The sequence below is a fragment of the Myxocyprinus asiaticus genome, chromosome 16, assembly GCF_019703515.2.
Source record: "Myxocyprinus asiaticus isolate MX2 ecotype Aquarium Trade chromosome 16, UBuf_Myxa_2, whole genome shotgun sequence".
NCBI lineage: Eukaryota > Metazoa > Chordata > Actinopteri > Cypriniformes > Catostomidae > Myxocyprinus > Myxocyprinus asiaticus.
The window spans coordinates 17,882,246-17,898,941 of NC_059359.1; the positions used below are offsets into that span (position 1 = coordinate 17,882,246).

At 39.1% G+C, this 16,696-nt stretch overlaps 1 protein-coding gene across 5 annotated transcripts in view; it reads left to right on the forward strand.

Moving 5' to 3' along the window:
• LOC127453917 (ubiquitin carboxyl-terminal hydrolase 45-like) overlaps nt 1–16,696 on the forward strand; it is a 79,906-nt gene that overhangs the window by 23,413 nt on the left and 39,797 nt on the right. For all 5 annotated transcript variants that reach the window (XM_051720693.1, XM_051720695.1, XM_051720696.1 and 2 more), the window contains exons 6-8: nt 3,851–3,999; nt 4,577–4,672; nt 4,805–4,935. In XM_051720693.1, the coding sequence (XP_051576653.1) occupies nt 3,851–3,999; nt 4,577–4,672; nt 4,805–4,935 (376 nt within the window). The remainder of the gene's footprint in view (nt 1–3,850; nt 4,000–4,576; nt 4,673–4,804; nt 4,936–16,696) is intronic.

Sequence of the window (16,696 nt, forward strand, 5' to 3'; positions counted from 1 at the left end):
TTTATGTATGTTTTCTGTTTATTCAAATAAAAGGTCATTGTTTGCCTATCTGCGCTTGGGTCCTTCCCTCAAACACCTCGTTCCCTGACAGTTGTTTTGAGTTTGATGAACTTGTCTCTTTAAATTTACAGGTACTTAAATTTAACTCAAACTTGGTAGGGATTTCTGTTTCCCAGCATGCTTTGCATGGCACTCGTCAGGGAGAGTAAATTTTAAAATTAAGTGTTATATAATGTGTCTTTGTGCAAGATGAATATAAAGGGGGGTAATTGTTAGTGTTTAATGTTTTGTTGTGTATTTAGAAGTGTTTCTGTTATGTTGGAGTTATGGTGAATAGTGGAGCTTGAGCTTAGGTTGAGGACATGTACAATTTAAGGTTGATCTACCATGTATTGCTTTGCTTGGTGAGCAGTTGCTATGCTAATCAAAGCAAAGCATTTTCAAATAGCATGCATTCACTGTAGCTAGCTAGGTTTTAGTATTTAAAGGAATAGTTCACCCAAAAATGAAAGTTTGCTGATAAGTTACTCACCCACAGGCCATCCAAGATGCATCTGAGTTTATTTCTTCATCAAAACTGAATTTAAGACTTTTAAGATTTCATTTCAGGCCTCCTCATCAAAATAATCCACACGACTCCAGTCGACAAATAAAGTTCTTCTGAACCCAAACGATTGATAATTTTGAGAAACAAAACAATATTTATATACTTTTTAACTACAAATGTTCACTTCCGTACATCTCTGTGACCTGAGCTCAAGAGAGGGATGACGTAAGCTTGTTGGTAAGGTCACGCGTCACGTGAACTCAGAAGAGCTTTATTTGTCGACTGGAGTCATGTGGATTATTTTGATGCACCCTAAATATGCATTTTGGACCATCAAAAAATGGAGTACATTCACTTACATTGTTTAGATGAGGAGGCCTGGAATGAAATCCTAAAAGTCTTAAATTCTGTTTTGATGAAGAAAGAAACTCAGATACATCTTGGATGGCCTGAGGGTGAGTACATTATCAGCAAATGTTCATTTTTGGGTGAACTATTCCTTTAAATTGAGATTACTTGTTAATTTTAAATTCAGCCAAATAGTTAAATTTAAAATTAAGTGCCATCAAAATGTATGATTTAGCAAGTGATGTGTGAGTTGGCTTACTCAATATTTCAAGTTAAGAGCAATTAACATGCATGTGTTGTGCAAAATTAAAATCGGAAAGTTCTATAAAATGTACAAAAATGTATGTAAAATATTTTTGAATTCTGCTATTAGGGTTTACAGCAAGGAGTTGGATTGTTTTATGTTTTTCATGTATTCTGTATATTATACTAAATGTACAATATACATTTTAGTAACTTTAAAATCTTTATTGCAACATGACTGTGGCTGGTGCAGCTTTTTAACAAATGTCATGGTAACATACAAAGTATAATTGCAGAGCCAATATGCACAGTATACAATATATATGGATAGATGGATAGATAGATATAGATATATAGAGAAATGCAGAAGAATACAAAATAAATATGTAGGGTTATTGCTTGGTTAAGGAATAGACCAAGCAGTTTTAAAATAATATGTGATTGCAATTTAAATATTACAGATTTTTAAAGGTATTGCTGTTCAGATTTTATTTTGTTGGGGACAAATCTGAATAGACAAGTTTTCATTATTGTTAGCACATTGTCATTGTTAAAATAAATCACTGTAATGTATCAGTCTTGTTGAAATGCTTAGGCACAATCAGGGTTTCCTATGAGGGACTTGGTGTGCTATTTAAGGGACTGACTGCTCACTTAGAATTAACATGCAGGTTCCCTTCATGTCTCCTGAGTGTTTAGGACAGTGCACCCGTCATTTCTCTTGAGCTTTGCAGTTTTTGTGCTGAAAATTGTTCTTTTCTCTCTCTGCGGGCCTTGTGTTTATCCGTCTGGGCTGAGAAGCTCCCGCAGAGTCATGGCAGTAACGGGGAGCAGCTGGGCTTGTTCCATGCTCCCTAACCAGCGTACTTTTATCCAGCTGTCATCTGCAGCCTCTCCCAGATGCTACCCAGCATGTTAACCCATTTCTGCTGCAGAAATCAGGCAGGGCTAATTGGGACCAAGACCAGGCCAACTCCAGAACAGATCCTCACACAGAAGAAGATTATTTTTTCTCAAATAATTTTGCTTTGCTTAAAAAAACTTGACTTAAAGTTTAATTCAGAAGACCAACTTTGCTAACCAACTTGTTATTTAGATAAGACTAGAAGAAAGACTGGTTATCAGTTTGAACTATTTTTTACAGATTTTTAAGCTTCTCTACTTGATCGGTTATTGGTTTAATATCAGGTTTACCGATAAATGGCAAAATCTCTTTCGCTTTTCAAATACACTGGTGGCCAAAAGTTTGGAATAATGTACAGATTTTGGTCTTATGGAAAGAAATTGGTACTTTTAGTCACCAAAGTGGCATTCAACTGATTACAATGTATAGTCAGGACATTAATAACGTGAAAATTTGAAAAAAATTCCTGAACTTCTTAAACTACTTCAAAGAGTTCTCATAAAAAAAATCCTGCATGTGCAGCAATGACAGCTTTGCAGATCCTTGGCATTCTAGCTGTCAGTTTGTCCAGATACTCAGGTGACATTTCACCCCACGCTTCCTGTAGCACTTGCCATAGATGTGGCTGTCTTGTCGGGCACTTCTCACACACATTACAGTCTAGCTGATCCCACAAAAGCTCAATGGGTTTAAGATCCATAACACTCTTTTCCAATGATCTGTTGTCCAATGTCTGTGTTTTTTTTCCCACTCTAACCTTTTTTTTTTTGTTTTTCTGTTTCAAAAGTGGCTTTTTCTTTGCAATTCTTCCCATAAGGCCTGCACCCCTGAGTCTTCTCGTTGTACATGAAACTGGTGTTGAGTGGGTAGAATTAAATGAAGCTGTAAGCTAAGGACATGTGAGGCATCTATTTCTCAAACTAGAGACTCTGATGTGCTTATCCTCTTGTTTAGTTGTATCTGGGCCTTCCACATCTCTTTCTGTCCTTGTTGGAGCCAGTTGTCCTTTGTCTTTGAAGACTGTAGTGTACACCTTTGTATGAAATCTTCAGTTTTTTGGCAATTTCAAGCATTGTATAGCCTTCATTCCTCAAAACAATGATTGATTGTCAAGTTTCTAGAGAAAGCTGTTTCTCTTTTGCCATTTTTGACCTAATATTGACCTTAAGACATGCCAGTCTATTGCATAATGTGGCAACTCAAAAACAAACACAAAGACAATGGTAAGCTTCATTTAACGAACCAAACAGCTTTCAACTGTTTTTTGATATAATGGCAAATGATTTTCTAGTACCAAATTAGCAATTTAGCATGATTATTCAAGGATAAGGTGTTAAAGTGATGGCTGCTGGAAATGGGGCCTGTCTAGCCTTGATCAAAAATGACTTCAAATAGTGATGGTGCTGTAATGTCCTGACTATACTTTGTGATCAGATGAATGCCACTTTGGTGAATTTAAGTACCAATTTCCTTCCGAAACAGCAAAATCTGTACATTATTCCAAACTTTTTGCTGCCAGTGTATGTTTGGAACCACTCCAGTTTGTCATAATTTACTTCCTTTCTCAACAATAATGCTGTTGTTGTTATTATTAAAATATTCATAATGCATACCGTATTATGGTTTTATTATGTTATGCATTTTGTATGTTATTGTTTTATTTATTGTGTCACAAAGCCATAATTAAACAGTAATTAAAAATTTGGAATTGTATATGGGTTATCAGATACTTAAATATTTAAATATTCACTGTTTGTATCAGAAAAAAATCGATCACTAGACTAGAAGTGTTGACTTCTGTCCTTTAGGAACAACTTCAAAAATTATCAAGCTCAGAGAGGAACCCTCTGAGAATGTGGACTCTCAGAGAGGGAAGTGTCCAGCGAACATCACTCTTATTCCTGTCAAGGGCATCAACAATCTGGGCAACACTTGCTTCTTCAATGCTGTGATGCAGGTAAAGTCATTATGAATGAGAGCTCACATCACTTGCTTTTGATATGTGTCATTTATTTGTATTTGGGTCGATGGTAGCCTAATGGTTTATTATCTGGGCTGCCAACACAAATTCAGGAACAGTGTATTGAGGTTGCTAACATTGCTGCATCACGGTTATGGCCTTCCGCAAAACCCTTCACCTTTACATGTTTGCAGGGGACTTTTCATGCAGTATAATGTATGGAACTTTGTCAGATTTGTCCTGTCAAACAGCTGATGTCAGAACCATCACAATAGCGAAAAAATTTACAAAACAATGCAAAAAATATCATTTAGTCAGCCGAGTTTGAAAGTTGATATAAAGTTGGGGCATCCAAAGGGGCTGTTTAAACAGAATGCTTTTTTACGTCCATCTGCACTGTTTTGCCGTATGAACGTGCTAGACAGACAAATTTTCCCATTGCTGCTTTTTCAGTGCCTGGTACATGAATACCACATTTTTAAGGTGCTTCGTTAAGTTAAAATAACTTTTAAAAGTTATGTTTAATAAGCTGATGATATACTTATCTTAAATATCATAATTTGTTTTGGTGTAGAATCTCTCTCAGACACATATGCTGAATGAACTAATTCAGGAAGTCAAGGAGAAAGGTCATAAGATGAAGATCTGCCCCACTACTGAGACTAACTTGGTACGATCCTCATCCAACCTGTAATGGACTGGTTTATTCCAGCCCCTTTTCTATTCTCAGCTGTGATACCTTTCAAATTTAGTGTCTCACCTCTTTGTATGAAAGTGATATGGGTGATATGCCTTCTTCCAGGGGCCACTAACTGTGACTTTACCCAGGCCAGAACCCCTCACTTCAGCCATGTTCCTGTTCCTCCAAAACATGAAGGAGCCTGGGAAAGGGCCTGTCTCCCCCAAGATCCTCTTCAACCAGCTCTGTCAGAAGTATGTCTACACCATGTCGCCATTTGTAAAACACAATACACTATGAAAGAAGAGCTGCACATCAACTTCGACATACTTAAGCCATTCCAATAACGGCACCAGTAAACGCTTTCAAATAAATTGGATTGTCAGACGTCACATTGAATGGTGCAATTTGGCTTTTATCTTCTTTGCTGTTTGGAATGTTGTTCTGTTGTGCAGGCATAATGCAGTTGTGGTCATAGAGTTGGTTACAGCAGGGAGGGTCAGTGATTCTGAACATGGCAAATTAGTTGTTACTGTACGCTAAGTGGTTTCCAGGTTACGCTTTAAAGTTATTGAATGGCTGGTTGGATTCCCTGCTCTCGTAGGTTGATTTTACAGCGTGTGCAGGCTGAACGGTTCGCTGGCTGTTGTTTGAACGTGCTGAATGGTTGGGTGGCTCAGGCAGGAGCCTGCCAGGCAGTTGGGTGTCTCTCTGGTGCTTCTGTGATGTGAACTCAGGTACTGTGCCTTTAGCAGACCTGAGGGTTTGCATGTGTGTACATGCGCATCCTCTTCACCTGGCACCATCTCAGCCTTAAGCGCAGCTATTCATTTGTGCATGTATGCACACAAACACATGCCCGTGTATGTATATGTTGACCAATATGGTACAGTAAATGCAGATATTTAAAGAACAGGGTGGCTGATGGTTGAAAAAAATGGCTATATATATATATATATATATATATATATACAGGTGCATCTCAATAAATTAGAATGTTGTGGAAAAGTTCATTTATTTCAGTAATTCAGCTCAAATTGTGAAACTCATGTATTAAATAAATTCAATGCACACAGACTGAAGTAGTTTAAGTCTTTGGTTCTTTTAATTGTGATGATTTTGGCTCACATTTAACAAAAACCCACCAATTCACTATCTCAAAAAATTAGAATACATCATAAGACCAATAAAAAAAACATTTTTAGTGAATTGTTGGCCTTCTGGAAAGTATGTTCATTTACTGTATATGTACTCAGTACTTGGTAGGGGCTCCTTTTGCTTTAATTACTGCCTCAATTCGGTGTGGCATGGAGGTGATCAGTTTGTGGCACTGCTGAGGTGGTATGGAAGCCCAGGTTTCTTTGACAGTGGCCTTCAGCTCATCTGCATTTTTTGGTCTCTTGTTTCTCATTTTCCTCTTGACAATACCCCATAGATTCTCTATGGGGTTCAGGTCTGGTGAGTTTACTGGTCAGTCAAGCACACCAACACCATGGTCATTTAACCAACTTTTGGTGCTTTTGGCAGTGTGGGCAGGTGCCAAATCCTGCTGGAAAATGAAATCAGCATCTTTAAAAAGCTGGTCAGCAGAAGGAAGCATGAAGTGCTCCAAAATTTCTTGGTAAACGGGTGCAGTGACTTTGGTTTTCAAAAAACACAATGGACCAACACCAGCAGATGACATTGCACCCCAAATCATCACAGACTGTGGAAACTTAACACTGGACTTCAAGCAACTTGGGCTATGAGCTTCTCCACCCTTCCTCCAGACTCTAGGACCTTGGTTTCCAAATGAAATACAAAACTTGCTCTCATCTGAAAAGAGGACTTTGGAACACTGGGCAACAGTCCAGTTCTTCTTCTCCTTAGCCCAGGTAAGACGCCTCTGACGTTGTCTGTGGTTCAGGAGTGGCTTGACAAGAGGAATACGACAACTGTAGCCAAATTCCTTGACATGTCTGTGTGTGGTGGCTCTTGATGCCTTGACCCCAGCCTCAGTCCATTCCTTGTGAAGTTCACCCAAATTCTTGAATCGATTTTGCTTGACAATCATAAGGCTGCGGTTCTCTCGGTTGGTTGTGCATCTTTTTCTTCCACACTTTTTCCTTCCACTCAACTTTCTGTTAACATGCTTGGATACAGCACTCTGTGAACAGCCAGCTTCTTTGGCAATGAATGTTTGTGGCTTACCCTCCTTGTGAAGGGTGTCAATGATTGTCTTCTGGACAACTGTCAGATCAGCAGTCTTCCCCATGATTGTGTAGCCTAGTGAACCAAACTGAGAGACCATTTTGAAGGCTCAGGAAACCTTTGCAGGTGTTTTGAGTTGATTAGCTGATTGGCATGTCACCATATTCTAATTTTTTGAGATAGTGAATTGGTGGGTTTTTGTTAAATGTGAGCCAAAATCATCACAATTAAAAGAACCAAAGACTTAAACTACTTCAGTCTGTGTGCATTGTATTTATTTAATACACGAGTTTCACAATTTGAGTTAAATTACTGAAATAAATGAACTTTTCCACGACATTCTAATTTATTGAGATGCACCTGTATATATATATATATATATGTATATATGTGTATATATATACAGTGGTGTGAAAAAGTGTTTGCCCCCTTCCTGATTTCTTTTTTTTTTGCATGTTTGTCACACTTAAATGTTTCAGATTATCAAACAAGTTTAAATATTAGTCAAAGATAACACAGGTAAACACAAAATGCAGTTTTTAAATGAAGGTTGTTATTATTAAGGGAAAACAAAATCCAAACCTACATGGCCCTGTGTGAAAAAGTGATTGCCCCCTAAACCTAATAACTGGTTGGGCCACCCTTAGCAGCAACAACTGCAATCAAGCGTTTGTGATAACTTGCAATGAGTCTTTTACAGCGCTGTGGAGGAATTTTGGCCCACTCATCTTTGCAGAATTGTTGTAATTCAGCCACATTGGAGGGTTTTCGAGCATGAACTGCCTTTTTAAGGTCATGCCACAGCATCTCAATAGGATTCAGGTCAGGACTTTGACTAGGCCACTCCAAAGTCTTCATTTTGTTTTTCTTCAGCCATTCAGAGGTGGACTTGCTGGTGTGTTTTGGATCATTGTCCTGCTGCAGAACCCAAGTTCACTTCAGCTTGAGGTCACGAACAGATGGCCGGACATTCTCCTTCAGGATTTATTGGTAGACAGCAGAATTCATGGTTCCATTTATCACAGCAAGTCTTCCAGGTCCTGAAGCAGCAAAACAGCCCCAGACCATCACACTACCACCACCATATTTTACTGCTGGTATGATGTTCTTTTTCTGAAATGCGGTGTTACTTTTACGCCAGATGTAATGGGATACACACCTTCCAAAAAGTTCAACTTTTGTCTCGTCAGTCCACAGAGTATTTTCCCAAAAGTCTTGGGGATCATCAAGATGTTTTCTGGCAAAAATGAGATGAGCCTTAATGTTCTTTTTGCTCAGCAGTGGTTTTCATCTTGGAACTCTGCCATGCAGGCCATTTTTGCCCAGTCTCTTTCTTATGGTGGAGTCATGAACACTGACCTTAACTGAAGCAAGTGAGGCCTGCAGTTCTTTGGATGTTGTTGTGGGGTCTTTTGTGACCCCTTGGATGAGTCGTCGCTGCGCTCTTGGGGTAATTTTGGTCGGCCGGCCACTCTTGGGAAGGTTCACCACTGTTCCATGTTTTCGCCATTTGTGGATAATGGCTCTCACTGTGGTTCTCTGGAGTCCCAAAGCTTTAGAAATGGCTTTATAACCTTTTCCAGACTGATAGATCTCAATTACTTTCTTTCTCATTTGTTCCTGAATTTCTTTGGATCTCGGCATGATGTCTAGCTTTTGAAGATCTTTTGGTCTACTTCACTTTGTCAGGCAGGTCCTATTTAAGTGATTTCTTGATTGAGAACAGGTGTGGCAGTAATCAGGCCTGGGTGTGGCTAGAGAAATTGAACTCAGGTGTGATAAACCACAGTTAAGTTATGTTTTAACAGGTGGGGCAAACACTTTTTCACACAGGGCCATGTAGGTTTGGATTTTGTTTTCCCTTAATAATAACAACCTTAATTTAAAAACTGCATTTTGTGTTTACTTGTGTTATCTTTGACTAATATTTAAACTTGTTTGATGATCTGAAACATTTAAGTGTGACAAACATGCAAAAAAAAAAGAAATCAGGAAGGGGGCAAACACTTTTTCACACCACTGTATATATATATATATAATATGTAGTATTATTAGGGTTGTCAATAGATTGAGAGAATTTATCACATCCCATTTGCTTTTGATGAATACATTTGTTTTTATAAAGGTCTCTACATCATTTTATTGATAAACGAGAACATGTATTGAATAATGTTGCACTTGTAGCTGGTGCTCGTATTATGATCTGTCTTTATAAAGAGGACAAAATAAAATGAATCCGTTCTAAAATTAAGTTACCGTAGATAAATGCGTTAAAGGAATATTAAGGGTTCAATACAAGTTAAACTCCATCAGCAGCATTTGTGGCATAATGTTGATTACCACGAAAATCAAAATCTGTCTAAAAAGCAAAAATTTGAGTTATAGTAAGGCGCTTACAATGGAAGTGAATGGGGCCAATCTGTAAAAATAAAAAGCAATATAATAATTTATAATAAGTAAACAATATGTGCAAAAATACTTACCTTTTCTGGGTAAAGTTATATCTAATTTTACAAATATATTGCCATGACAACGTAGCACCGTAAACCCTAAAATGACCATAAAAATGATGATTTAAACAGTGTTACAGCTAAAAAATAATTTAACAGAATATAAAATAAGCTTTTTTCTGTCTTCGAATGCTCCAAGAATTGGCTCAGTTCAGTTCCATTGTTAGTGCCTCACTGTAACCTTGATTTTGTTTTAAAGAAAAGAAGGGGCGAAATGTTTTTTTTTGGGGGGGTAATCAACAATATGCCACAAATTCTGTCGATTGAGCTTAAAGAAAGGCACTGCGATTGTATTTAAAAATGGAGGGAGATTTTCATTCAAACATCTTCTTTAGTGTTCTGCATAAGAAAGTTAGTTATACGGGTTTTCAATGACATGAGGGCAAGTAAATTATGACAGAATTTTCATTTTGGACAAACTTTTCCTTTAAAAATGGCCAAATATTGGCCAATTAATCAGCCTAGCCAGTATCTGTCTGCCACAAATATACAGTGCATCCGGAAAGTATTCACAGCGCTTCACTTTTCCAAATTTTGTTATGTTACAGCCTTATTCCAAAATGGATTAAATTAATTATTTTCCTCAAAATTCTACAAACAATACCCCATAATGACAATGTGAAAGAAGTTTGTTTGAAATCTTTGCTAATTTATTAAAAATAAAAAACGAAAAAAATCACATGTACATAAGTATTCACAGCCTTTGCCATGACACTCAAAATTGAGCTCAGGTGCATCCTGTTTCCACTGATCATCCTTGAGATGTTTCTACAACTTGATTGGAGTCCACCTGTGATAAATTCAGTTGATTGGACATGATTTGGAAAGGCACACACCTGTCTATATAAGGTCCCACAGTTAACAGTGCATGTCAGAGCACAAACCAAGCCATGAAGTCCAAGGAATTGTCTTTAGACCTCCGAGACAGGATTGTATCGAGGCACAGATCTGGGGAAGGGTACAGAAAAATTTCTGCAGCATTGAAGGTCCCAATGAGCACAGTGGCCTCCATCATCCATAAATGGAAGAAGTTTGGAACCACCAGGACTCTTCCTAGAGCTGGCCGCCCGGCCAAACTGAGCGATCGGGGGAGAAGGGCCGTAGTCAGGGAGGTGACCAAGAACCCGATGGTCACTCTGACAGAGCTCCAGCGTTTCTCTGTGGAGAGAGGAGAACCTTCCAGAAGAACAACCATCTCTGCAGCACTCCAACAATCAGGCCTGTATGGTAGAGTGGCAAGACGGAAGCCACTCCTCAGTAAAAGGCACAAGACAGCCCGCCTGGTGGACTCTCAGACTATGAGAAACAAAATTCTCTGGTCTGATGAAACAAAGATTGAACTCTTTGGCCTGAATGGCAAGCGTCATGCCTGGAGGAAACCAGGCACCGCTCATCACCTGGCCAATACCATCCCTACAGTGAAGCATGGTGGTGGCAGCATCATGCTGTGGGGATATTTTTCAGCGGCAGGAACTGGGAGACAAGTCAGGATCGAGGGAAAGATGAATACAGCAATGTACAGAGACATCCTTGTTGAAAACCTGCTCCAGAGCACTCTGGACCTCAGACTGGGGCGAAGGTTCATCTTCCAACAGGACAACGATCCTAAGCACACAGCCAAGGTAACAAAGGAGTGGCTCCGGGACAACTTGAGTGGTCCAGCAAGAGCCCAGACTTGAACCCGATTGAACATCTCTGGAGAGATCTGAAAATGGCTGTGCACTGACGCTGCCCATCCAACCTGTTGGAGCTTGAGAGGTCCTGCAAAGAAGAATGGGAGAAACTGCCCAAAAATAGGTGTGCCAAGCTTGTAGCATCATACTCAAAAAGACTTGAGGCTGTAATTGGTGCCAAAGGTGCTTCAACAAAGTATTGAGCAAAGGCTCTGAATACTTATGTACATGTGATTTTCTTTCTTTTTTTATTATTATTATTATTTTTTTTTTTTTTATAAATTTGCAAAGATTTCAAACAAACTTCTTTCACGTTGTCATTATGGGGTATTGTTTGTAGAATTTTGTGGAAAATAATTAATTTAATCCATTTTGGAATAAGGCTGTAACATAACATAAAATGTGGAAAAAGTGAAGCGCTGTGAATACTTTCCGGATGCACTGTACACCTGTTTAGCACTGATTGTTGCTGTTGCATAGAAACTCTTGCACACAAGACACACACTACTGTCATGGTGTCTCACTAGCCAATTTTTCCAATGATTTTCAGGTGTTAGCTTTATTAACATAGTCATTGGCCAGGCAGAGGGAGACAGAGTAATTCATTAGCGTTTCTCAGCGGGAGGTGTTTATCACTTGACCGTCAGGACTCCCTAGTTAATGGCTTGAAGTACTGAAAAAACACTTCCGGCTTGCTTGAAATTATCACTGGCTGTGGGTGGAGTGGGTACACGTCACCAAGGCAGTGACCAAAGAGTGCAGTTCATGTATAAAATAGTGTTTTTCCACCCCCAAAGGACGATAGCGATTTTTGCAGAAAAAGCATGCCGTTTAAAAAAGCACATGTGGATGGTGCGTTTCGAGGAGAAGCTTATTGCTCTTTGGAGTCAACAATATGTTTGTATGACATACTGCATCTAATGTCATATCATGACAGATACACATTAAAAGAAAAACATTTGCCAAATAGCTGCTGCCCAGCTCTTTGCACAATGTGACAATAAAGGAGTGAAAGAAAAGGATGCTGTTTCTTTTTGCTATGCCTTCTTAATAGAACATGTCAAACAACCTAACATAGCAGATGCTGCAGACTCTTGGAGTAATATCTGTGTATTCAACAGCTTCAGGTTGATTGGCTGTGAAAATGGGGTGTGACAGTGAAGCTTTGAGAAAAGTCAAAGGCAGTTGTTAAGTGTGACACCTTCCCTCCGTTTTTAACCAGTAAGTGTGACAGGTTCACCGACTGGGAGGGAAAGATCAGCAACAACAGTCACTAGGTGTGACACCCCCTTATACAACACTCTAAAGTAACATGATTCTGTTTAGCATGTTAAGGCATTAACACACGCTGAACCTCTCTGCCTCATAAACCTTTAAACTAATTCCCTCTCTGCACTGCATACCCCCACACACACATATTCTTATAACTGCACTCCAGAGCAATAGCTTGCCATTTATAGAGTGAGGCAGGGCCAATTGAAGGCCTTCTGTGCAGCACAGTCTAAGTGTGTGTGTATGTTTGTGTGATATAGCATGTCCTTGACAGGGAAGATCTTGTACGTTTCATGTGTTTGTTGACTGGCAGATTGAGGGTACAGCTGCTGGTCTGATGGGGTACTTGAACTACTTCTACATCATCTTGTACATTTGCTATGGTGGACAATGTGACAGAATGACATCTTTTGAGACACTGTGGTTTAAATAAAAGTGTTTTTGAAGGTGGAATGAACACCAACCATTAAATGGGTGAAGACCAAGTTGTGTGTTTGTGTGTGTTACACATCTTAGTGCTGTTGGCATAGTTGATAAAGGGCCAGGTCACGCTGCCAGCTGGACAGATCTGAGCAGCATCACCAGCTCAGGAGCAGTCCAAAGAGCAGTCAACGGCACTCACCACACACTGTTCCTGGTGCCAGTGAGGGTCCCAGCCTGTAAACACACTCACCCTGACCCCAGATGTCCTAATCTGTGTTTACTGCTTTCTATAGCTAAATTTATAAAACGGCACAGTGGAAAGCTTGATTCAGATTGGTTGACAAGCGTTCCAAGGTTGATTAATTCTTTATAACTGCACGGCAATGAAATATAGTAGTTCCTGGTTTGTTGACCGCATGACAGTTCCATATCCTTCATAGCAAAAGAACCAGAATAATACAAAGACACTGGTTAATTACATTTTTACCAAATTATTTTGAAGATCTATGAAAAGCATGTACATTTCAGGAGCTGGGTAATTGCTGAATGGGGCAATTGTCCAGTGGAAAACACTATTATACTGTATGAATGAATGAATGAACATTACATTTATATAGCGCTTTTCTGATACTATACTCAAAGCGCTTTACACAGTGAATAGAGGACTCTCCTCAACCACCACCAGTGTGCAGCATCCACCTGGATGATACAACGGCAGCCATAGTGCACCAGTACACTCACCCCACACCAGCTATTGGTGGAGAGGAGAGAATGGCGTGATAGAGCCAATTAATGGATGGGCCATTATTGGAAGCCAGGATTGATAAGGGCCAATGGGGCTATACCCCTACTCTTTTTGAGAAGTGTCCTGGGATTTTTAATGACCACAGAGAGTCAGGACCTCAGTTTAACGTCTCATCCAAAGGACAGTGCCTTTTTACAGAATAATGTCCCCATCACTATACTGGGGAATTAGGACCTACACAGAGCGCAGGGTGAGCACGCCCTGCTGGATTCCTTAATACCTCTCCCAGCAGCAACCTTAGTTTTCCTAGGAGGTCTCCCATCCAGGTAATGACTAGGCTCAGCCCTGCTTAGCTTCAGTAGGCAACCAGTCTTGAGCTACAGGGTGATATGCCTGCTGGTATATGTACAGTATATGGCTAAGAGCCATCTTAGATCTCTTTCTCTCTCTCTCTCTTTTGCTCACTCATACACACAACATACTTCAATGACTGTTTAGAAAAAGCCCAAGCCACCGTTAAGAAATGACACTTTTTTACATGGAATTTAATGAAGCTTTCTAACTAGTAATGGCAACTTGGGCTGTTTCTGTGTACAATGCTTAATCGTGTACCCATGGTATGTTACGAATTTCGAGCCTGAGAATCAAGCTCACATATGGGGTTTTTACAGCACTTTAACAACACCTTTGAAAAGATGATGCGCAAGGTGGCAGTGTGAAATAGTACATTTTGGTCAATATTAAAAATCTTTCCATTGTTAATGGGCATTCACACTAGGCTTTGAGCTCAATTTTTTTTCGGACAACGCAACAAACCAGGTTATGATGTCACGTGGGAACGCTTCTGGTGTAAGTGAATAATGAATCACAAATAACAAATAATATTGTATTAAAATTTTTTAAATATAATATCTACTCACTTTTCTGCAACAATATATCTCACAGCTTTAAAATATGTATCCTTTGAATTGAGCCAAGAGGTCAGCATGTGAAGTTTCCTATTGGTCGCGCTTCCTCTTGTCTGACGAATTTCACCAAGTTCAGAGTTCACCAAGCTTGAAATTTGGTACGCAGCGTTGTACAAAATTATTCGGCATGAGCTTACATTTCTGCTCAGCTGCATTCGGATGCGTTTGAATGAGAGTAAATGGAGTGCGAATTGTAGTGTGACCGCCCCTTTACCATTGATTCTGACATCTTGTCTATACCAGACACAAGCGGCACGGCAACATTAAACGGCCATTTTGCGTTGCATGTGCTGGTGCTTCTCCTGCCAACAAGACATACGAATGTTCGTCTTGACACATCCAGTGTAGACATCCTCAAGCCGTTGTGGTGCGACATCGCTTGCATCTGATGTAGACAGTGTAAGGGGTTTAGCTAAGATTTGATCAAAAAGGAGCCTGTCACAGTTGAAGTTACACTTTCTCAGAAGGTTGCAAAAAATATTTGCCAAAGGATGACTGAGTAGAGCAGCTGCTCTATAAGCAATGGAAGGGGCCACATCCTACACATTTCTAGAATTTTTTTCCCACTGAACACTTGACACTTGTTTTCTACACACACACACAAAAAAAGTCATAATTTACAGGCAGTTTTTGTTGTTATACCTTTATGACTACTGTATGTAAATGACCTCTGTTATCAATGGCTTTCAATCAGTAAGTCATTTTGGCCTCAGTCATACAAAGAGCAGAGTTAAAGCTTTGTTTGTTGGAAATTCTGCTGATCTTTTAAGTGATAAATGAACAGTTTAGTGGACAAAATCTGTGCTTGGCTGTGAGACAAGTAACTAATCAATCTATGTATGCTAGATTACGTTTGCGTTTTTTATAAAACTGTGTAATGTGTATATTTAGTGCTCAGCCCAAGATGCATGAGTGTTGTACATTCAATTGATGTTGTATGCTTGTGTGTGCATGTGTGCATTGCAGCATTGTGCTTGGTCTGCCTGGCGTCTGGTACTAACTCATCCGCTGTTAATTGTGTTAGTGGTTGCAGCTGTCCGTCTGTGGCAGGGCCATATTGGCTGCACTGCTACAGGCTCCTTCAGCCTTCTCTTCCAGTGGAATGAGTTTCCCGAACATTCTCTGCTCTCTCCCACCTCTCCCAGTGGAGCCCCTTTCACCTGTCAGCTTTCCTTCAGAACACATTCACTCTATTCTTGCTTTTCTGTAAGGCATTCTTCATTCATACCAGTCTGATCCATGTACTGTTTGAACTGTCACCATACTCTAGCTGGAGTACAAGAGTGGAGTAAGCATTCCATAAAAATTAGAAGTTTTTCAACGGCCAGTACTGATGTTTTGATAGCATTATGGCCAATTGCTGATATGACTCTGATTAGGGCTGAATGATTAATCAAAATAAAATTGAGATCACCTATATGACGTAGTGTGATTATCAAACCGCAAAGGCTGCAGTTTAATTAAAGAAATAAATAATCTGCATGTGCTGCTTGCTATGCTTAATGTGTTTGCGCAGCTCTGTTCTCTGTAGTGTTTCACATAATTAAAGCACAGCATCAGGCTAATGAGCTGAGCTCGTTAAATGTACAATGCTCTAGATTTACTAATTGCACATTTGTGTATTTCCAAATATTCTTGGCTGCTAAAAGTTACTATCCAAATCTAAAGTAACCTCATAACACTGTGTTTTTGTGGACAGAAGAGTGGATGTTTCTCTGCATTAAAAGGCCTTTGTCAAATCTAGTACAAAACAGAAATGTCTTCCTTTAGTGTTTTTCCCCCCTTTATGTTTCACTGTATTTTTCATTTATTTAATTTGGTTCTTTTTAAGAGGACTCATTTGTGAACTGTATTTCTATTGGCAGTAGAGCATGTTTGCCCATATATCTTAATTTTGGTGAAAAGGAAACTCTGTTTTTTATTTTTTATACGTGGTAAACCTATTGCAGTTCAAATCGCAATAGCAGTATTTTTCAAAATAATCGAATTTACATTTTTGGTCTAAATCATTCAGCCCTAATTGTGATATATGTGGTATGTGATATATAATCTAATTTAATGACAGTGTTTGCAACTTAAACAAAACTGCTGAAATTAAATGCTTATTTGGAACTGACACAAAGGGGAACTAATAATTACACTCAGCAGTCAAGCATCCTTATTAGATTAGAATTAAACAAAACTTTAAAAATAAAATTAGTGAAATGCTTACAACACACGTAAATATGTTGAAA